Source organism: Festucalex cinctus, chromosome 5 (genome assembly GCF_051991245.1).
Source record: "Festucalex cinctus isolate MCC-2025b chromosome 5, RoL_Fcin_1.0, whole genome shotgun sequence".
Classification (NCBI taxonomy): Eukaryota; Metazoa; Chordata; class Actinopteri; order Syngnathiformes; family Syngnathidae; genus Festucalex; species Festucalex cinctus.
Genome location: NC_135415.1, coordinates 25,269,740 through 25,293,764, shown reverse-complemented (window position 1 = coordinate 25,293,764; position 24,025 = coordinate 25,269,740). Strand labels below are relative to the sequence as shown.

Below are 24,025 nucleotides of genomic sequence, written 5' to 3'. Positions count from 1 at the left end.
TAATCGGCATCTAGTTTCAACTGGTTTTAAGCTATGTGATGTCATGAGCCATGTGATGTCAAGAATCTTTAATCTCTTTTTCTGGTCAACAGCCAATCAGATAATTCCATGTCAGTCCTGTTACCCACATGTCTAGCCACAGCCAATCCGATCCATTCATTGTCTATTTAAGCCAAACCGAAAAGTGTGTTTCTTGGATTATTAAGTCTGTTCCTCGGTGTACTTCCACAGCCCAAGTTAGCTTACTCGTTGTTTTTCGTTTAGTTAAGTTGTGTGAATAAAACGTTAAAATCTTATTTGTGTCTGCGTTTTTGGGATCCAACCTCAGAACATAACAGTAAAGATGTTTCTTTGCTATTGATATTGTAAATGGATTCTCCTAAATTGTGGGTCAGTCTCTTGGGGTAAAATGGAGGAAAATAATAATTGAATAGCACCACATTGGCCCCAAAAGACACTGACCCACCGGGCATCTGCCCTGTGTGCAACCAAACCAATCGTTCCACTTCAAAAAGCACCATATTTAAATCGTATTGCACCCCGTTTATCAAGATACGCATCAAATCGTCTTTTATACGGGATATTTATACCCTTCTTTTCTGTACGCCAAGCTACTTTTGATGTTTAATTTCTGTTTTTTGCTCAATTTAGCTGCAATAATCCTGTACAACTGCTGTAAAAATGCAAGTATTATGGTGCAACATGCTTTTTGTTTTACAATTTTAGTCTGTGTACATCCTGAGGCGGCAGATAACCTATAAACAGATGTGGATGGAAAAAAAAAAAAAAAAAAAAAAGGATGAGAAAAGTGGATGAGAAGCCTTTAAAGTTGCGTTTTGCTCCACCCCACTATCTCAGCTACAGCAACATTGTGTGCTAGTTGTGTACTGTGTTTACACACAACTGACGCCGCCTATCCGTTTCATCTTCAACATGTGGGGAGGGCAGAGCGCATAAGGTGGAGGGGAGTGCCAAGATCGTGTGTTTTTGCGCATGTGCACACACATAAAGTTCGAATGATGAGAATTGGTGCCAGCGGATGATGTAACCTTTTCCATCCTCTTTGTTCTCTTACCGCAAGCCTGTCCTCTAAAATGGTAATTTACTGTTATTTAGGCCGAGCCACCAGAATCTACTGACCTCCTTTTCACCTTATCACCTTTTTACCTCAGCTGAATTACAGCAAGGACACACTCGCATCCGAGGAAGAGTAATGGAGGTAGAGATAAGGACGCAAGGAAGAGAGGAAGGATGAAAAGTAACCACAAAGGACAAGAATGAGCTTTTGAGGCGATCAGCGAATGATGTCATAGAAAAGATGCCAGCTTTGAGACGTCACTTTTAATGCTCCTTGGCTTCAGTTCCGCTAAAAGCAATGCAAATGTAAAAAAAAAAAAAAAAAAAAAAAAAAATAAAAAAAAAAAAAAAAAAAAAAAAAAGGAAAAAAAAGATTAAAAAATAAAACCTTATCTGTCTGCTGCTACCAATGTGTTGGCTCAGCACTTTCCGTCCTGGCTAATTCAATCAGCTGTTACATTTAGTGGACACGCGGCACAAGCGTCCGTCTATTTGTCAGAACTTGCTTAACATATCATTGACTTACCTCTGAGAGGAATGTCTGTGCTGACTTCTGGGCTCCTACATGCAGCAGGTACTCGTACACATACAACGCTAACCTGCACATAAAGGACAAAGGTGATTGAATAAGTATTTTGTTTCTAATATATCGATTTATTAATTAAAATGGAAGTCAACCACAATTTCTTTTTTTTTTTTTTACAGTAATATGCACCCGGCTAGTCTAAAAGTGGCATGATAATTAATATTGTGTTTGTGGAAAATAAATTAAGCACCTGTTTTGATCCATCTCAGTTGGCGGCCATTTTGCCACTTCTTATCGACTGAAAACGACATCACAGTTGCTCAGTGCTCAGGTAATGACCAATCACGGTGCACCTGTTCTCTAAGTTTGCTCATGTGACATTTACAAGCTGAGCCGTGATTGGTTCTGTCATTTTCAGTCGACAGCATGTGGCAAAATGGCCGCTCCCTGAGATGGATAAAAACGGGTGGATTTTGCTGCTTAATTCATTTTCTACTAACGTGTTTAGACTGTAGGCTGCACAGAACATATTATTATAAAGAAGAAACTGCAGCAAGGCTGGGAGCACTTTGAAAAAAGGCTAACCCTAACCCATTTCTTGCCTGCAGAGTATAACATTGGATAGTTGGATTGGATAGTTTAGTTTAAACATAAATAATAGTTGGGTTTCTGTTTTGTGCAATGGGATTCTTGTACAAACGTCGTCTCTTGCATGCTATCTTTTAACTCCCTGTGTCTATTATTTCTGCTGAATTAATGAAGGATATCTTATCTTACTGTATCTTACTTAAACATTGCTTAACTTAGCTTAGTTTCTTTTAGCTTAGCTTGCTTAACTTAGCTTAGATTCTTTTATCTTAGCTTGTTAGCTTGTACTAGTTTGTGTTAGAAGAGTTCTAAGATTGAATGAATTTAAGTCATTTCTGTTTATTAAACCTGTCTGATATATACAGTTTGTTTGTTTGTTTGTTTGTTTTACAGAAAGCTAGCTAAAATTTGATGATTCACAGAGCAATGGCTAGCATGAATTGAAAAAGTCCACCGCCATAAGTTTGAAAAAAATATTACAGAATGTTAATTTGATTGCAGAATTTGTATTTTTAATATGCTTGAGGTCTACCAACCTGGAGTTTAAACACGTCCTGTCTCTAGTATAAATTTTAAAACTTTTTTTTAATAAAAGTTTTCAGTACACCAACAGCCCAAATGACCCTGTGTGTATACTGGCGTGCATAAAAGGTTGTTGTCCTAGAACCTCATTTAATAGGTGCTACCAACCTGCTAAATCTAGTCCAGACTCCTCTTAAACGGAGGTAAAAATAAACTCCCCAGACTGTCTGCCTGTCTTGAAGATGATGGACTGTGCACCTTTCTGCTGTGCACACAGGTACGTCTCCTCCTCTGTCCCTCTCCCACATTCCCATCCATCTCCTTTGTCACTTTCTTCTCAGTTTCCCGCTGTCCCTGCGCCAACTTCCATTTCACCCTGCACTCCATTCTGCCCATGTTTGTTTAATGACGAGAGGTGTGCAGCGCCGACCCTCATGTGGTTGTAGTGATGGCTCACTGAAGAGATAAAAACACGTGCAGGGACGAAGTAAAGGAAACAAAGAAAAGCTTGACGAAACTCTCAACAACTCTACAATGGAACATGAATAAATAAATAAAACTGTGCCCTCGTCAAATCCCCCCCCCCCCCCACACCCACCTCCCCACCACCCCTCAGTCTTTCACTCTGAACATTACGAGGAAGAAATAGGTTCTATCACTCACTTTTATTTTCAGGTAAATATGTCTCTGAAGTACAACATATGCTGATACTATAAATAGATTATTTAGGTATCTTTACTTCACTTTACAATGTATTTTTTAACGTTTTACTTTTACATTTGAAATGGGTAGATTAGTACCTTGAGATACAAGCAGGGTTGGGAACATTACTTTATAAAATAATTAGTTATAGTTACTCATTACTTGCTCAAAAAAGTAACTGAGGTAGTAATCAAATTAACTATAATAAAAGTAACTTGTTACCAAGATACTGTAACTATTTTCACTAGGCAAGGCAAGGCAAGGCAAGGCAAGGCAAGTTTATTTGTATAGCACATTTCATACACAAGGCAACTCAATGTGCTTTACACAAGGAAAGACAACACATAAGCATCAAGAAACAGTAGTTAACATTCAGAGAAAAAAAAACATACAATAACAATCTTAAAACATTATTCAACAAACTTTAAAACATTTAACATAAGGAAGTTTAAAATAAAAAAACACTTAATTAAACCTACCTAAAACTTTTTTTATATATATATATATATATATATCAAATAATTGGGATTTTTTTTTAATGCTGAAATTATTATTTTATATTATATATTTTTATATAAGAAATTCAAGTTATGTATAGGCAATATAGGGTGTTTTAATTGATTTTATGTGACTTTTGCACAAATGACTCTCTCCAGAATGACACATATCATCTATTTTCTACCAATTATTACAGCAATAACAATAACAGTAATAATAATGATAAACTTGATATATGGTCATTTGTGGCACATGTGTTACCCTATTATATATAACTTGTGGACAGTCCTAACACAGATGGATAAGAGAAATACAATTGACACACAATGTAAAAATATGTAGTGCCATAAAGTCAGCGGAGATGGAAGAAACAGGGAGAGCCATTACAGGAACATGAACCAGGGGAAATAATAGATCATCATACAACAGATTTGAAAAGAAAAACATCATAAAAAAAACTTGTTTGCTGCAAGTATGACCCGCAGCAAGTATGCTGTCTCTTGTGCTAGGCTAAAAGTTAAAAATATGTTCAGGCAGTTTAATTGAGCTTATTTTGTTAGAAATATCAGAAAATATTTTAGCACAATATTAGCAAAGCTGTGGGAACGCATCATTTTTGAAAGCGAGCCGTAAAGCTAACAGGAAGCTACAGCTTAAAGCTGTAGTTGTTAGCTTCATGAAATGTTTGACGCTACACTGATTTTCCAAATACTCAAACGTGTGACATTTCACCTTAAAAAATGGTGAGGTATGACAAAAAGGAAGGGGGCAGAGAAGAAAGGTGATTACAAGGAAGAACTTTAACATCGAAGGAGCTAAAGTATTATTGGAAAAAAACAGGAAAAGACAGAAGTGTTGAATTCCATATCCACCTCCAAACTTGATTTAAATGCATGGTAACTATACAGACATAAATCAGGCATCAACTATGCCTCTCTCTGTCTGAGTCCTATCTCTTTTGTATTAAACACACAGCAACATTGGGCAGAGCTGGAGTAAGACTGATAAGCGGGAAGCAAAGCAACACACCAAGGCACTTTGTTGGAATTTAAAATCGACCAAACGTTAACGCATTGCTGCTAATTTCCTTAAAAGACGCGTAAAATGGCTTGGAAAACACTTGCCTAGCTCACACGGCTCCCTCGTTGTTAATTTCCCACTTGTTCGCTTGATAAAAAGCTCTCAGCTATGTGCAAGTGGACTGACAGACATTCAAAATATAGAGCCTAGATAAGCTTTAAGGATTAGAGGAGGGGGGGGGGGCTGTTCAAGGTTAAGAATCCTCCATATTTGACATAATAAAGTGAGCGAATGATGGCTTTTGCTATTAAACAAACTGTCAGTATGAATAATCTTTTGCATTAGTAATTCTAAGTCAGCGGGTGCAATTTGGACACTGTCTTGCTAAATTAAAGCTTTTGTTGTTGGATAAAAACTCACATTTGTATTGCATTTCAGTCTAACCTGGTAATCTGCGTTAGATTTAAGAGGACTACTTATCATTAATTACAAGTTTAACCAGGGTCAAGGACCCACCACTTTCCAATGTCTTCACGGGTGTGAGGTGACCGGGTATAAATGGAGGAGGTGAACCAGCCTTAAGCTCCCTGCCTGACCTTTTTCTCCTCCATATTGAAGTGTTTGTGTACCCTCTGACTCACATCTAATCAAATTCATATTTGGATCTAACACTTATCCAGGCTGCTACTGCTGTGTAAAGAAATAACCAACAAAGTCGATGACTTTAAATAAAGGTAGCAAGTGCAAACAATCAAATGTAGTTTCTCCATTGTGACAATCAGCCAATTTCGAGAGGACTTCCAAATCGCCCGTCTGTTGTTGCTAGATTTATAACATTCTGTGGAGCTACAAAATGTTCGGACAACAGGACGACACAGACAGAAAGTACACAAATTAGGTGGCTGGATAGAACCTAGCGGTTAGCCTTGCTAGCTTTAGCCGTTCCGGTTCAAGTTTCAAACTCAGGTACCTTAGTGTAAGTTATCAAAGCTATCTGTCACCAAAATGTTATGTCTACAGACAACAACTGTGTAAATCAAGTCATGTAATAAAACACAAACCAACATGGCGACACTGATGCTTTACGGCACTGGCGTCAGTATGCTATATGGCCATATGGATAATACATGCCTGTGGTAATATTTGACCAAACACGAGACCCCAACAAAGTCTATCCTCAAATACAACGAAAGCACAAGTGAAATAGAAACAGCAAAACAAAGAAACGCTTCATTTTTCAGAGTCTGCCTACAATGTCCCATCTTGTCTGGCCGTCAAAATATGTCCTTTAGCGCAATAGTTCAGCAACATTCTTATTTCATCTACTTCATGACAATTATTCAGTTTACATTCATAGAGACATTGATTAAACAAGTTTTAAATCCAATCCTCCACAGGTTTTATATTCACGTTCTGGATGTTTCACATGTGACACAGAAGAGAGAAGATCAGAAAGTCCTATAAATCCATATTTGAGAGCGCAGAGCATGTTCATATTCTAAATGTAGCATGCTTACTTAGCATCACACCCTGCTGTGACCTCCTTCTACACTTCAACACAAAATGCTACCCTGCTTCAACATTAAGGCTTAACTTTTAACATTTGTTGAAAGAAAAAGTGAAAAATTAAACACAACACACATACATTCTTTGGAACATGGCATTCACTGTATATTTGTATTAGGGAATTTCCAGAGTTTGAAATAATGAAGCCGTAATCCTAGATTGAACTGAGTCACAGTCAGGAAGTTCAAAAACTATAATTATCCTCCATAAATGTTGAACCACTACAAAAAAAAAAAAAAACACCCTCAATTGCCCTCTTAAATCAAAGAACACTGTCAGCAGTAAAAAGCAGCAGTGTGAAATCTTCTTGGTATGTTTTTCGAAGCACCTTGCATTCAAGCAACTTCAAGGTCATAATTTGAAATATCCTAACACATTGGTTTAAATGGATTACAACACCAGAAACTACGACTAGGGGGGAAGAAAGTCAGCTAACTTAGTTAAGTCGCCCACAAAAATTGGTCCACTTATCCATATTTGTGGCACCCAGAACCAACATTAGGCCACTTTTCGTGTTTCCACACTGACATTTGTTGTCGCGGAGTGCGGACGCTCTTTTCCAGTGACAAATGGAGATGAAGATGTTTAAGGTTTGGGGTCACATTAAACTAAACAAGGACAAAAACTAAGTTTTCTGTAATTAGGAGCTTGGAGTCTTGAACACAGGAATCAATGTGACACGCTTGACAAAATGACAAAACCCAAACTAAACATAGCAAAAAGTAAAACAAAACAAAAAAAAACCTAACCCAAACCCAAACCATGACAAAAAAAGTTCTCCAGTGTAATTGAGGGAATAATTGATGGCATAATCAAGAGGATAATGGATTCTAAAAAGATTTATTCATGACAGCCCTAAAGGTCTTGCATTTTATCATTTGACCTGAACTTATTGTAGAATGAGAAACAAAACCATAACACAGCCTTCTGTCTCACACACACAACTTTGAACAGCCTTGAAAGGGCCAAATGTTTGCAGTGCGCTGATCTCCCAGCATCAAAGACACACCACCTGTGGATGAGGCGAGTCCTGGCTGCTTTGCGCCTGTGCGCTACACAACTTTAGTCCAAACGGCGAGGGACTCGCACAAAAGACTGAGCGGTGATCAAGCCGGTGCCCCCACTGAGGACAACCCTGCGAGTGAGGGCCAAACACTTTCCCTGATTAATCAAGGCTCGCAGCACGGCTTTATGTGCCATTAAGAGCCACGCTAAATGACTCCACTTCATTCATTAAAGTGGAGCATCCTCTGCGGATCGGAGCGGCTCTCCGGGAAGGCAGACGGACATGAGAGGGCGTCGGGGCACAGAGCAGGAGAAAGGCAGGGGCACCGAGGCAAGATGAGCAACAACAAATATAGACCCATTACTATGCTGAATAATTCATTTTAAATGCAGTGCTTCAAGAAAACATCAGCGGCGGGAAAAAAAAAAACACATACACAACAACCTTCGGCATCTTTTTTTTCTGTGAAGAGTATCTTCAGAATATTTATGAACAAACAGTCGAGGAATTTTACTGCTCTACAGGCCTAACACTTGATGAGGAAAATCAGGCTGCAGCTGATTAATCCCTGTGGCATTATCATTCCACTAAAGTATAATTGAATCTGCGCAGGGGACGACTCGGTGCAAGCACATTCTCGGTAGCTGCTGAGTTTAGTATCTGAAGCAAATGTGCACAAAATGTACACAAAGTGACGCATAGAAAGGAAGACTGGTGCACAGGAATGGTCCTTCAAACAAACTGATAAAGCGATATATATATATGAGCAGCAATGTGAAGAAAACTGAGCCGGTGAGACAGAACAGAACAGAAAGATGGAGAGAAAGCGAAAGGGAGAGAAAGAGTAAATGATTAATGAAAGGAGCAGGGAAGCATAGCGAGAGGAGGTCAAAACGGGGCACGAGAGATGCGATGCTGCTTCCTGGCCGCAAAACTGAGGAGCACAACGTTGTAAACATGCATACACGTTTAGCGGCCAGACCATTTGAATGGGGTGTTGAATTCAGGCTGATGCGTATAAAAGTATGCATCTGAAAGGAGGCCATTAACTCATGTGCTCCCAAAAACGTATAAATAGGTTCTATTTTAAATGTTTGTTTTTTTGTTTTTTTTTTGTTTTTTTTTAATGCTAGAGCAGACAGAAGACTTTGATGCAGCCTCTCAACTGCAGAAAACAGGAGAAGCAATGGTAGTAATTACAAAAACGGACAGCAGGTGGCAGCAGAGTATAAGCGATCAACCAGGACCATGTTGAAAACAGCTGATTTACCCACAGTTCTAAACAGATTTGTGAATAATAATGAAACCTAGCTATATTCTTATGCTAATTGCTGCAAAACAGAAACAAATAGAAACGTACTTTTTTTTCTGATGAAAGAAGAGACGTTCATCTTTCTTTTGGTAGGTTCCATGTTTTAATAGCAATGGAACACAATATTCTGTGGGCCTTGCAAAATCAGCCGGGGTTGCTTCAGTGAAAATGGCTGCGAATGAATGAGTTAAAGATTGAGGTGGCTTGCATGACTATTTATTTACCTTCAACTTCTGGCTAGATATAAATTATTTAAGCTTACACTTTTTTAATGACTGAACAAATAATGGGGAAAAAAATCTGGTAAAATAATATACAAATAATATACATGTATTTAACAATTTCAAATTGAATCGCACTTTTTGGCCCATCGTTGGTTTCCATTCAACATTATTAAGTTATTTGTTTGCTAGATAATAAAAAATGTCACAAAATGAAAACATAAAAGCGACAAAACCGCATTGATGATTGATGGCCGCTGAATGGAAAGTCTGTCTCGATATGTGACAGCTTCCCCTGGAAGTCAGCTAGGAAAGGCTCCCCCTCACCCTGAACAGGATAAACGCTAAAGAAAATAGATGTTTGTGTAGATGCCTGCATTGTTGTGTGCAACTTGTGCAACAAAAATGATCATTCATGCAAAATGTGGCAATGTGCATGCACAGTAGAGTTAACATTTACAGTTCTACAGCGAGCAAGGATCATTTTTCTCAGTGTTTGGCCAGAGAGTAAAAATAGACTCTGAGGTATGAGTTTTTATCAAATTATAATGGCCTATAGAGGGCATCAGTGATTTTTGTCCACGATAGAAAAATAAAAAAGGATATAGGTCGGTCAAGGGACTCTTATCTGTGCTTTTTTAAACATTTCACTTTATATGGAACTGTTGGTCTGTTTACACACTACAAAAAGAGAAATATTGAACCAATTTAAGATTAAACAGAATATTGTTGACCAACTTAATAAACTTGCTTGAAGTGCTAACACACGACTGAATTAAATTAGTCCAATCCAAAGTAAAATCTAAATTAAACTTAAAATATTCCTTTTTGGATTAACTTAATTCAATCGTGTATTATCACTTGAAGCAAGTTTATTACCTCATTCACTCCCAGCCATTTTCACTGAAGCAACCTCCTTCTCTTCCGGCTGTTTTACTGGATTCTGACTAATTTTGCAAGGCCCACAGAATATTGTGTTCGATTGCTATAAAAAAACATGGATCCTACCAAAAGAAAGATGAAAGTCTCTTCTTTCAGCAGGAAAAAAAGTATATTTGTATCTGTTTCCGTTTTGCAGCAATTATCATTAAACTAGAGCCAAGTTTCATCATTAGTCACAAATTTGTTTAAAACACTGGGGAGAAGAAATTGCTGCAACATGGCCCTGGTTGATCTCTTATACTCTGCTGCCACCTGCTGTGGTTTTTTTTTTATTTTTTATTTTTTTTTTTGTAATAACTACAATTTCTTTAAGCGACCTATTCAGGTCACAGGCTGCATCAAAGGCTTCTGTATGTTCTAACACCAAAAAAAAAAAAGATTAAAAAAAAAAGATAAATACATTTTTGAGACCATGGCAATATTTAAAATAAAACGGTTTTATACATTTTTGGGAGCAAATGAGTTAAATTGGTCAACAATTTTCCGTTTAATCTTAAATTTGTTAAATTAACATTTCTCATTTTGGAGTATGTAAACAGACCAACAGTTTCATATAAAGTGAAATGTTTAAAAAATAATAGATAAAACAGAAACATAAAATGGTAACACACGATTGAATGAAATAAGACCAATCCAAAGCGAATATATTAAGTTTAATGAATATATTAAGTTTAATGAACTCATAATTAATTAATCTTAAAATATTCCCTTTGGATTAAGTTAATTCAATTGTGTGTTACCACTTGAAGTAAGTTTATTAAGTTGGTCAACAATTTTCTGTTTAAATTGGTTCAACAATTCTCTTTTTAGAGTGCATTTGATCAGGATATTTTGGTGTTTTCAACATTTCTGTAAAGTAAAAGAAAAGCATGAACAACCTACATGAATAGTTTGAGTTAGAGCCTTGTGAACAGCTCAAAATCCTCATACAGTATTCCTAATAATGCACTAATCTGTTTCTCTTAAAACTGGATAGTATTAAAGTTTAGATTTGAGAGAAATCGGAACTTTTAATTGAAACAATAAAGTTTGCTGCATACTGACTTGATTCTCCTACCTGCAATATCTATCAAATTGATGCTTCGATTAATCTCCAAGTGGCTGTGCGCTGTGTCTATATATCACCCGCTTTTCACGGATGCATCCCTAATTGGCATTTTTGCTGATGATCATAAACTGAATCTATATTCTCCATTACGCTTCCGAGGAATCCCCCGAGGTCTCGCTAATGGCTTCTGCTAAATGCAGTGCGATTCCTATAAAGTGTTTTCTCTCAGAGATTCCTGCAAAGATGTTTGCGGCAGGTTTTGGGATGGAGCTGAGTGTTGGGAGGAGCAGCGAAAAGTTCACTCCAGCTTTGAAGATTAGCGAGACACGTCATAATCCCGCATGGAAACAGTCTGAGGGGAAGACATTTGTACTCAAATAAACTTTGTTTCATCTGCTGGTGTTCCATGTTTTGTCTGCGCTGAAATTGTCTTACGTACAGATTTGCTGAGCAAATGTTTGTCGCAGTCTTTATCCCTCTCACTTCCACACACATAGTGAAGCTTTTAGGAGTCATTTCGAGAGATTTGGAGGTGGGGGATTGGGGTGTGTGTGTGTGGGGGGGGGGGGGGGGGTGTTATTGCTCCACTTCCAGTTGAGTTAGAGTTGAACCACAACTTCATACTGGTTGCTGACGGAGGATGCTGAGGAGAAAATGTTTGAAATTAGCAGCTTGTCATGAAAGTAAAGAAGCGGCTGTCTGTGAAGCGTTCCCCCTTGCAAAGTGAAGAATTCTCAAGTGGAAAGGTCACACGTGAGAGTTTAAATCCAAAGAATGAAGTTCATATCCTGATGGAGAGGAATAGTCATGAAGTCATGTCTTCTTTGGCTCACCTTTTGTTTACATTTCATTCACTTCATATCCCAGAATTTGCCCACGGCACTAACCCTTGGACAAGTCAATGTAAAATGAAAAGGCGGAAAAATCGAGTTTTAAAGGAAGATCAAAAAGGACTTATGTTTTTTCTTTGAAGAAGGAAGCGCTTTCCGTTGTATTTCAAAGCCTGACAAAAATGTTGTGCAAAATAGTGCCCGTTTGTTTGGCTTGATTGGGATGCGCTGAAAATTGTTGCTATCGTTCACAAAAGTCAAAACTGTATTATGTAGTACTATTTTGCTACTTATATCATTTTTAGTGTGTGACTGTAACAATGCACTCAATCTTGAGTAGAGATGTCCGATACCACTTTTTTTTCAGGCCGATACTAGTATGAGTACGAAACTCTTAACCGATCCCAAGGACGAATGCCAATACAGCCATTCATCAATCCATTTTCTGAACTGCTAGCTCCTCACAAGGGTCGCGGGGGTGCTGGAGCCTATCCCAGCTGGCTACGGGCAGTAGGCGGGATACACCCTGTACTGGTTGCCAGCCAAATCGCAGGGCACACAGAGACGAACAACCATCCACACTCGCAAGCACATCTAGGGACAATTCGGAGCGCCCAATTAACCTGCCATGCATGTTTCTGGAATGTGGGAGGAAACCGGAGTACCCGGAGAAGACCCACGCAGGCACGGGGAGAACATGCAGACTCCACCCAGAAAGGTCGAAGCCTGGACTCTAACCCGAGTCCTCAGTACTGGGACGCGGATGTTCTTATCACTCAGTCAGTCATCGTGCCTCCTGCCGATACATAATAATTAGAACAAAAATTAAAAAAATAATGACAGACCAAGATTGTCCCAAGATAACATTTTTTCTTTAAAATTGCACGCCATGAATGGCAATTTTCTATTCTTTTTGCATTTGTTTGAAAAAAAATTATGTATATGAGAAACACACAATAAAATTATGAATAAATAAATAAATAAATAAATAGAGTGCATGCTATACTGAAAATATTACTTTAAGTCATATAAAATACCAAAAGTATGGAGCAAAAATCAAATAAACCCTAAAGCCACACTTTACATGCTAATTAGGAAAAATACAAAATACTAAAACATGCTGATTTAAAAGCAGGATGATATTTATTACGGATCCACGAAAGTATCAGACCGATAATTATTGGGGCCGATATTAGGGGGAAATTATGTCACATTCATCAGTCTGATACCAGCAAAATTAGACCGCAGGAGGTGTGTCGTAAATAACGCTACTGAACGTTATTTAGCACTTTAGAGTGATTCAGATAACCAGTCAACAAATGGCCACATACTTGATGAAGAAAATCTCGTCAAATGGCCACCCCTAAACCAAACAACGTTCTGTTCCTCACTGAGCGTTTAACTGATCATTCCAATCAGGCTTGATGTCAGTCAATCCCACATGCAAGTCTAAATCAAGCATAATATACCACAGCAGTATTTCCATTTTGACAAACTGATGAAACCAAACATTTTGACAGACAAATCAATGATGGCTTGTCTCCCCTAATAAAAGCCAAATGTAAATCATCCGTACTCGTGGAGAATCTGTAATGGACACACTACTTGGTCGTTATCCTACAAAACGCTATGAATGACAAGATCAATGGCAACAAGTACTTGTAAAGACCTCCATCTATCTTCAACGGAGACCAATAACACACCCGTGAATCTCTGCCGAGTACTGCCAGTTGATTGGTCGGTGGGCTTTACTGCAATACTGGCAGGGTGCAGGAAATCAGTGTGGCAGGAATTAAGACTTGAGCAGACAACACAATGAGGAAAGACACCTCTAAGCAATCACCCTCACACAATGAGGCTCGGTGAAACAGTTGTTGTTCTGTCAGCGGCGGCGAGACTCGACTGTCTCACAGCGCAGACGACAATGCGTGCTGCCGAGATAACAGGAAATGCCAGCTTATCGGAGCGCAGACACAAATGGTGAGCAACCAACAGACTAATGCAATGATATTTCAAACAAATCACGTCTTTATGACGTGAACATTGACAAAAACACACACACACACAAGGAGGGGATTAAAAGGGGTTGAGTTGAATACCAGCGGAAGCGAACGCATCCTTTCCTTGATTTTAGTTCCATTTCATTGGGTTTGATTTGTTTAGATTGAGTCACCTCTCATGGGAAATTTGTTTAATTTCACACATGGAAGAACACAAATGAATTTTAGGAGTGATTTCCTTGTTCAACTTTGTCTCCGCACTCTTTTCAGTAAATCTTAACTTCAACAAAAACATGAAGTTGGACAACTTAGTAGACCAAGGGATCATGTCAGATGAATTATTGTACTATTCAAACGTGAGCCCTTTGGAGATTCTATGTGAGGAGTCCTCAAAACATGAAGAAAGATAAACCTCAAAAAGGGGTTTTCTATGAGAGAAGATGATTTCCTGTACTGTCCTACATTTTTATTACTATTTTTAATGAAATGCGTTAGCTAATTTACCATGTAAATTAGTTAATTAAAGTTTTAAGATGATGTTCACTCAACATAAAATGTCTTAGTAGCATTTTTATTTATGTATTTATTTATTGTGGGAATGCTGAAAGCATCCCGCATATGTTATTCGGATTTTTATTCTCCTCATTTTTTTGCAGAGAAACAACTCCCACATAATACTTCCGATTTACACCGTTCAAATATTGAGTAATGTTTGGGCCTTGTCTCATGTCTGGGGTCACGCCCGGGTTAAGTTTGAGTTGAGTTCATGACCCGTTGGGTGTGAGGTCAAGTGTCTGTTTTGTACTGATGTAACTAGCATCGAGTTTCAACTAGTTTTAGGCTATGTGATGTCAATCTTTAATCCTTTAGGTGATGTCAGACCTTTGTGAAGTCATTCTTTAGTCTTTTACTTGCTACAACCAATCAGATCGAGTCACTGTCTGTAGGTGCAGTCTGAGAAATGTGTGTGTTGCCGGATTATTACTCACTGTTCCTATGCTTCAGCTATTAGCATTGAGCTTTCAGCATTCCCATGCAATTTCTCCAGAAATTGCACTTAGTCTAGTTTTCAATGTCAATGACATTGAATGACATGTGAATGACAACTTTTTTTAAGTCCCACTTTCCACACCCACTTCCATACATATAACTGATCATCATTACCATGTCTCTGATAATGCTCAGTTGAGCACTTGGTTAAGTGTTTTGTCCGGTAACCCAGAGGTCCTGGGTTCGAATCCCACCTCCAACTGTACATTGCAAATATATCAATTTTTTAAGCAATTATGCTTAGTAATATAAATGTATACTACTAAGTGACTATCATATCAGGAAATGCAAGTTATCTCGGTCCTTAGAGGAATTGCCTCCCCCACAGAGGACCACATTTTAGTACATTCGATGGTTCGATACCAACGGACTGTCGTATCAGCAAATGGATTAGAATTTCCCTGTAATTATTAAATCCCACTTTAGACAGATTGTAGTTCAAGTTTTATTTTTATTCATTTATCTTTCAAATTAAAACTTTGTAATTTTCACATAATTTATCATTCAATTTACTTCATAAGCATTCAGCTTAGCATTCAGCTATTAGCATTCAGCATTCCCACGCAATTTCTCCAGAAATTGTACTTATTCTAGTTTATTTATCTGTTTATTTATTTACTCAAGCCTGATCAAAAATGCCAGCCCATGATGAGATTATTTACTCTATAACGGAAATATCTTTCATTTAAATTCACAAACAAATGTGCACCATCACGCAGTGCGAGACTGAATCTGCTTTCATGGCCCTGTCGTAAAATTGGACCACACTTCCCCCATCTTAACGGGAAATCTGATGCTATGGGATGCTCTCTTCTCACATTAGCTCTGTGGCCCATCCATCTGCATGTTGTTCAAATGCAACATGTATAGACGAAATCCCAACACCACCCAAGGGAAAAGTAGATGAATGTGAGAAGGTTTCTGCTCTCATCTTTTGCTTAAATCACAGCACTAACAAAGCTTCATTTCTTTTTTTTTTTTGGACAACAATACAGTGAGACGTCACACAAAAATAAAACACTAGCCACACTTTGCTCTTTAAAACTGCTGTTATTGGAAAATCCACACTCATCATCTCTTCGAAGGCCGCCCTCGTTTACAAATGCGCAGCCATTTCTCATTTTTGGCAGACCACTCCACGCGCGTAGCTGGAGGCTCAATCACCTCAAAGAATGCTGATTGGTCTGATCATTTTTGGACCAGACACAATAGCATAATTTCTACAAGATGTGCACGATTACACAAGTGCCAGAACCGTAAGGGCAAACACTAAAATCTTGCATGTGATGTATGGAACAATCCATACATAGACAGAGGGGGTAAACGTTCCCTTTTCTGTCTTCACCCAGGAAGATGTCTCAATAACACCAATAACAACAACCAAGAAAATCATAGATTCGCTGCTAGTTGGTTACAAAAAAAGTTGTTTGATGCATCTGAATACTTGCTAAAAAAAAAAAAAAAAAAAAAAAAAAAAGTCAAAGTCCCGTGATATGATAAAAACAAAATACAAGTTAATAGACAGACCACATTTTCTATTATATGCCCCTGTCACACTTGAAAATTAAATTATACCAGACTTTAGACCAGGTGAAACCAGGTCTAAGTTGTGGGCAGGTGGTGCAACGTGATTTTGGTGGATTTGATCCAGGCGCAGGCAGAAAGATTCTGATCTCTGCATGATATGTGTGACGGATGTCATCGTATTTCATTCATAAATATGACAACAGAGAGTATCGAAAACCACTGAACGTTCAAAATCAGGGGTGGAAAGTAGCCCATTTACTTTTACCAACTTTACATCATCACTAAGTGTAGATCTGATTGCATCTCCTTGTAATTTTAGTGGCCCCAATCTCCTGCATGGACTCCAGCTAACAATTATGCTTCCGTATGTAGATACCTCACCTGTACTAATTTAAAGGGGGTGAAAGGAGCCACTTCGATTGGCTGGATATCAAGTCGGCTGCGTTCATTCCCACAATGGCGCAAACACTCAGTTCTAAGAGCGGAAAATAACAAAACAATCAAAACTCCGCCCATGCACTTGCGCTGGGCACGGAAATAGAGACCCTAATCTGTACAGTAGTAATTGTGGTTCACAGAGCTGAATTTCACCTGCAGTAGATAACTTTCCCTCAGCTGATGTGGGCTTGCAACAACAAAAAAAGACCTTCCGATCGCTCCCTTAAAGTTGAATGAATATAATTGAACAACATGTCTTGAGAAATGAACAATTAAGATTAAGGAAGAGCTCGACATATGCCAAGTACTGTTTCACTACTTTTTCCTATATACTTGCAAAATAAAATGTGAACTGGACCTTGAAAATTCCAACACAAGGTGATGTGCTGCGCTTTATTTCGAATGTCATCAAGGATTTAATCGGGACTGGAGGACAAACACCTCTGTGCATTCAAGTGAGGATGGTAAAGCTGAAGAACTCAACCAAACACACAAAAGGAGAGCGAGGTGTAGAAACATGAACGGAGCGATATACAGACAGACGTAATAGTCATTGCGGGAAAATAAAGAGTGTGTATGTCTTAAGGAGTTTCTAATCCTGGCCGTCATGCATGCTTAACCTTGCACTAGCGTCGCTGCTATGCTGCTTGCATATCAATGATGGTGAAATATCAGCAGCAGTCGTCACAGGAGGCACAGCAGCTATGATAGCAAACACACACCACTACTAAGAAATCAAAGTTGACGAATATGTTTCAAATTAGAAAATATAGCTTCATAATAAGAATAATGTAATGTTTTCGGGTTTTTTCAGGTTCCTCAACAGTTAATGCAATTTAAGGTGCATATATTTTTGGGGGGGAGATCATTAACAATTATATTAACTTCCATTAAAAATCAATAATCATGATGTAATTTTTCCCACTACTGTCTGAAATTGAACAGTGCAGATGTAACTTTTTTAGTGATTAAATATCAAATTGATTATTTGAATAACATAAATTTGGTTATGTGGAGAAGGCAACTTGTTAGCGATGCTGCATTTGAGAAAGGTGGGAATTTGGACTTTTCAGACATCATACCAGGATGTATGCACAGGAACACCCCTTTGAACTTTGCGAAGTCGGAAAAAAAGGACATCATTTAACAATGGTGAACCCCAGAGAGACAAAGACCATGAATGGCAAAATATCATTTAACATATTTATTTATTATAACATTAATTTTGTTATTTGAAAAAGTACGTTTCCGTAACCCAGCGTGATTTCAACTTGCTGTGTTTTTCAGAACAACAAACAATTGATTGGATTCAGCCATATTTGTTGTTTACATTCGCTTTGAATGCTTTGAGGTCAGAATTGGGAAAATCCGAGTGGAATATCTGACTTCCCACCTACCTTGAATGCAGCATAAGTCCTGAACTATTTCCTTGGCGAATTGAATGATGAGCCGTCTTATGACGTCAAACTTGTTTAAATACTTTATTGAATATCAAAAATTACAAACTTCCAAACCTAGCACCTTTTATTGACTGACCCAAACCAAAATACGGTTCTAACCTCAACCATCCGGGGAGTGCACCCTCAGCTGGGAACATGGGGTACTGCACCCATCCCACTCATTTCAATGTGAAGGGCATCTTTTGATGTACACATCTCTTCCCCATTGTCTCGAGGTGTGTGCATGCATCTATTTACAACTACCATCAAAACAGAAGAGACACATTTAAGGTTTCAAGCTACCTGGAAAAGGTAGCTTCTGTATGCGCTACATTCTGTAATCACTGAATTAGCTTCACTAATGAAAAGCTATTTGTTGAAATCAGCAACGTTACGACCACACTAAGGAAAAATATACAGTTAACAACTAATGCTGGAACTTGTAACGATAGGCAATCTCTGAAGCAAATGTAATTTCGGTTTTCATCAAACCGAAATTTGCTGTTGGCCTCCACACTTAAGCCCGTGTGCTGTAAGTGATTGTGAGTGTTCCTTCCACAATCGTAGCTCAAGTTACAGGAAGTGTTCCAAGGGTGTGCATATCCCTGGCGTGCCGCTGTGGTTAACAGTACAGCCGTGCACATGCGGCGTCTCCAGTATGCAACACAAAACTTCCTGAGAAAACCACAAATGCTACCGCTAACAACATGGCCAATGGCAACAGAACATACCATGACTGTTCTCTTGTTATTGGAAAAGTGCAGGCGTTCCTTTGCAGAGCCAAGTGACAATTAGATATATTAAAAAGGAGGTAAAGTGGAGGGAAGGGAGAAGTGTAATGGCGGGTTTCTAATTAAAACAGAAGCACCCACCAGCTCCCGAGAGACAAATATTGATAAATTCACTCATCCCTCTTTTCAAAGGTGCGACAAAAGACCGTGAGGATGTCGGGCCCTCTCCACCTTTCTTCCTCCCTCTTCTCTCCCCTAACATGCTATCTGATGCCAAATGAGGTCCTTTGTAGCCTTGATCCATTCCCAAGGACCCCGAGGCTTACAGTACCCGTCGACAGGCTGCTGTTTGTTGATTGACACGTCTCCATGTCCCATTTCTGCTTCATCAGAAGAACACACAAACACAACACGCATCTTCAATAGGATGGTGCGACTGGCTTTGATAGTTCTGTGTTACGGATTGGCTCTGGGGATGCCAGCGGATAAAAGACAACTTTTAGCATGCAGCGCCAGTGTGTTTAGTAGGATCAAATACGTCTTCTGTGACAATTTTCAGAAGCTGTCATCATCACTTGAGTGTAAGGTATATGACAAGATCAAGACAAAAGGCAAACTGTTACTTAGGTAGACTGAACGAAAGACTGACTGAAAAGTATTTCATTTTTACCTCTACTATGGAAGAACTTCAACAGTGACGCTTGAGTGACCGGCCAGTGGTCACATTATGCCTCCACCAAAGAGCACAAGTTGTTTTATATGATTATTTTATAATTGTAGTCCAGAGCAACTATTCAATTCTGATGGTGAGCCTCCTAATGTGATTTGACACTAGTTTTCAGAGCACATGTATGCACTGCTGTCTGCAGTAGTGGTATTTGACAGTTAACGGTTGAGCGAGGTGTTGATTCAACACATTCGGAGGCCACACCCACAGCATTTGAGAGCAGAGATAAAGGCTTGATATTTCACCATCTTGAAGCCTTATTTTGTTCATTAATTTCCCAAACACTGCGATTAGCTGGCAACCTGTTCAGGGTTGTACCCCGCCTACTGCCCGAAGCCAGCTGGGAGAGGCTCCAGCAACCCCCTGCGACCCTTGTGTGGAGCAAGCGGTTAAGAAAATGGATGGATGAATTTCCCAAACATATTTATTTTTGCTTTACAAGGTCTTTAAAGGACTGTATCCCATTTAAAATGCTATTAATTTTTACCAATAAAGTTTTTATAGGTATTTTATGTGCAGTCCAAATTTTGATACACCTGCGTAGAGCTGTTTTGTTTTTGTTTTTTTAAATGTCCTTACAAATATTTAACAACACGATGGTTATTGCTTTTAAAAGATTAATTTAAGTAAAATCACTGAGAGGAATATGTTCGAAGAGGAATTGTTGTCATTGTTATTATTGTGACTTGTCACTGGTTAGAGCTTTGTAACACTGACTGACTAGATAGAGGATTGTCATTCCCATTCATAGAGGCAGCATGAAGGACAGATGGAGATTGATGATGAGGGATGAAACATATGGCGAAAGTGCTGTAAGAAGACAGCTCAGCTGGGCTTATGGAGTTGCAAACACTGCGTGTTCACTGCTGTTATCCAACGACACACATTAATACTGTCTCTCACAAGGCCTGCTGCTTTTTAGGCAGATGGGTCAAACAAACAGAACAGTCTGCGCCACCACGTATCACCTGCACCATGTTTACAATTGTCACTTTCACTGCTGCTGACAGACACTTGTTGACTGGCTCCCGTAAGTTGTCAACTTCAAAACTTTAGACAGATGAAAAATGATGCAAACAATGTATTTCGTACAGGGTGTCCCATATATTTATCTTTTTTTTTTTTTTTTTAAACATTAATCTTCAGTTGTCAGTTGGCAAAATGTACAAGTAAATTTAAAAGTATCCTACAAGACTGTTCCATTCCTGCTAAATGTTGATAACTTTATTTATGTATTTATTTAACCAATCTCTGGGGGTGTTTGAAGGCCATTGAATATCAGGAAAAGATTGTTAAAAAAAAAAAAGAAAAAAAAAAAAAAAAAAAAAAAAACCCATAACCTCACTGAACATATCACCAACATCATTACAAGCAAAACTCCACTTGTGCTATTTAATTATTTATAAAAATATATAAAATAAATAACTAGTTATATTTAAATAAATAACACAAACCCCCTTGAAGGCATATGTCTCCATGTGTGTTGAGAACACCAAAGGCCTCCACCAAATAGATGACAGTTTCACTTCAAACTGAAACAAATACAAATATTATAATATGTTTACTACTTACTGTTGATTTTAGTCCATTAAACATTTTAATTACATTTAAATTTATGGTGAGCTGTGCACGTGTATGCCTTATGTTGAACAGATGTAACGCAAGGAAAAGCCGCAAAGCCAGACCGATGAGCACTTTGTCAGTGACAAGTATTGTTAAACTTGTTGAACAACTGCAGTGCACAATGTGTGGCCATGTACTGTCACTCTTAATCACAATCAAGTGTAGGCCTTGACACAGGTACAGCCAAAAAGACAGAAGATCTCAGCTGTGTTGCTCTCTGAGGGCAAAAAACAAAGTGTTCTGCCAAACATATTGTACATGTTGTAAAACGTCTGCTCCGAATATGATACACTATGCAAACCCACATTTTTTCCTGTCGTACATGGAGGTACAAAGGAGTCAATTATTGATGTCCCTCAAGATATGATCGACTCTAATGTACCCTGTGAAGCTAATCATTATACTCCATTGGCCAAAAAGTAGTGGTACAGTTTATTCCTATTGTAAGTGTCAAGATTAAAATAGAAAAACCTGTGAGGTTCAGACTGAGTAAGATTGGACAAAAGTATTGTTTGGAAGATTGTTTGGAAGTTGTAAATGAAGTTCACACACACATATATCCAGTCAGTTAGCTAGTTAATAGCACTTTAGCTTTTAGCTTAGCAGTTAGCATGGCTTTTCCATCTTCTGTTTATTTAGTTTCATCATCCCACTGTAAGAACGATACTTATCAGAAGTGAAGCTTATTTGCTGCATTTAGGTAATGAGTATTAATTTAGGACTGTCTCCGTAACACATTTCGCCGCACCAGCTAGGCAGCTCGTTGCTAGCTAGCTAGTGTGGAGTAGGTAGCATCGAGCTTGCCCCCATACTACTTGAACAACGGAGAGCAGGGAAGATGGGTGACTGCACCGTCATTATTGTTTATTTAAAACAATATGTTGTTGAGTTCATTGTTTTAATTTATGAAATTTGTACTGGCCCAATCAAGCCAGAATCTGTGGCATCTTGGTAGCTCCACCAACACAGCGCCATACTGACCATTTGATTTCACCTCCTACTTTAAAAAAAACAAAAAAAACTTTTATTCTGAGTTTGAAATTGTTTTAGGCACACAATGCAAAGTTTGACTCACAAATTTAATTCGAGCCTTGTATTTCATGGAGAAGCCTCATCAACTTCTTCACACAAAGAGAATCAAACATTAGACATTTAATTTAAAGCCCATCAATTCTGACTGGGATGCCTGCTTTTTAAAAATACAACCCACAAAAGAGGCAGCTCTCCACAATTTCCAAAATGGACACAAGGATTTCTCAAATTTATTTTTAATATTGTGTGAGTGAAAGTCAGAAGATGTAGTAATTCAGTGTGGCATCATTAATTGCTGGTGAATGTAAACATGTTGAAGAACAAACGAGTGCAATCCAGGGTGAGATAGAATCATAGGAGGGCCAGTGTCTAACAGTGTCGAAGCACGGTACGATAAAGCAGCTTAGTGTGAATACGCCCTCAACCACGCCATCTGATAGTGAAGCTTCCAGATAGGCTTTACTTTCACTGTTACTATAGCTGTTCCTTTCCATCCATTTTTTCCTTTTTTACTCTAAACTGACTTACTGAAATGCCCTCACATGCGGGAAAGGAGAACCACAATTGTCTATACACTAACTCAACAAAACAAACACGGTGAGCACACTTGCGCAGAAGCTGATGTCTGTCACAGCTCACGCTCAGACACTCACACGAAGATTTGCAATTTTCTTCTTGCCACTTTTGTGTGTGTTGATGCTTAATTTGCATTTATCAACATTTTCTCTACTTTCCCAGAGAATAAATTATGACTGTCGAAATGCATATGCATCATGTGAGAGTATGAGGAAAGGACCGCGGAGACGCTGAGGTGAAAGCCGGCCTGAGGTTGCCATAGCAGCCAATGAGGACTTGACAGCCTGTTACCTGTCAATTAAGCCGAAACCTCTGAGTTACATGTTAATGAATGGGTATATGCTCATGGCTGCACTCTGATCACTGCTTTATGGCACTTACAAAATATTAGGAACACCTTTCGGTATGGCCGCGCGCAATTCTACAGCATATCACAACCTCCTAAAAGCGCACTCAAATAAATCAACACCTCTCTGCAATAAAAAACGAACATTATGATCCTCATAAACCGAGGATTTATGACCAGTTTTAATGGCGGAACTGATCAGCGCTATGCGCACGTCATCTGTTACCGCCTTTGTTGTGGCTCTAATCATTTGGTTGGCTTACGAGCACATATCACTCAAATAAAGGTCATTTGGGGGCAATTACGACCTATCGTTTTAATAGTAGCTGTGGATGTTTTTCTTTTGTGAAGACTTTGTTTTGTTATCCAGAACAAAGAGGCTTGCTGACATTTTAAAACCGTTTGTGGCTATTAAAAAGACTAATGTGGACAACATTTGCGGAGAAAGAGAAAATGTGGTCTCCTTTAGCTGGTTCCCAAATCGCAGCCACGTTGTGCAGACTGTGAGTTATTTTAAAGACGCATTTTATGTGCATGTGAAGCAAGGACACGTCGCGGGACACATCAGATGAGCAGTTGTACGGAGGTCAAATGCATTCAGATTTCAAATGCAAGTATGTGAGCCAGCACGGGTCCATCCTGAGGTCAACACTACAACCAATGAACTAATGATCCAGC

General features: G+C 38.6%; 1 protein-coding gene across 3 annotated transcripts in view; it reads right to left on the bottom strand.

The window, feature by feature from the left end:
* Positions 1 to 24,025, bottom strand: part of ssbp2a (single stranded DNA binding protein 2a) — a 63,097-nt gene that overhangs the window by 24,300 nt on the left and 14,772 nt on the right. For 2 of the 3 annotated variants that reach the window (XM_077520531.1, XM_077520532.1), the window contains one exon: positions 1,604 to 1,676. The exons of the other annotated variant lie outside the window; for it this stretch is intronic. In XM_077520531.1, coding sequence (XP_077376657.1) covers positions 1,604 to 1,676 — 73 coding nt within the window. The remainder of the gene's footprint in view (positions 1 to 1,603; positions 1,677 to 24,025) is intronic. 3 annotated transcript variants of the gene reach the window in all.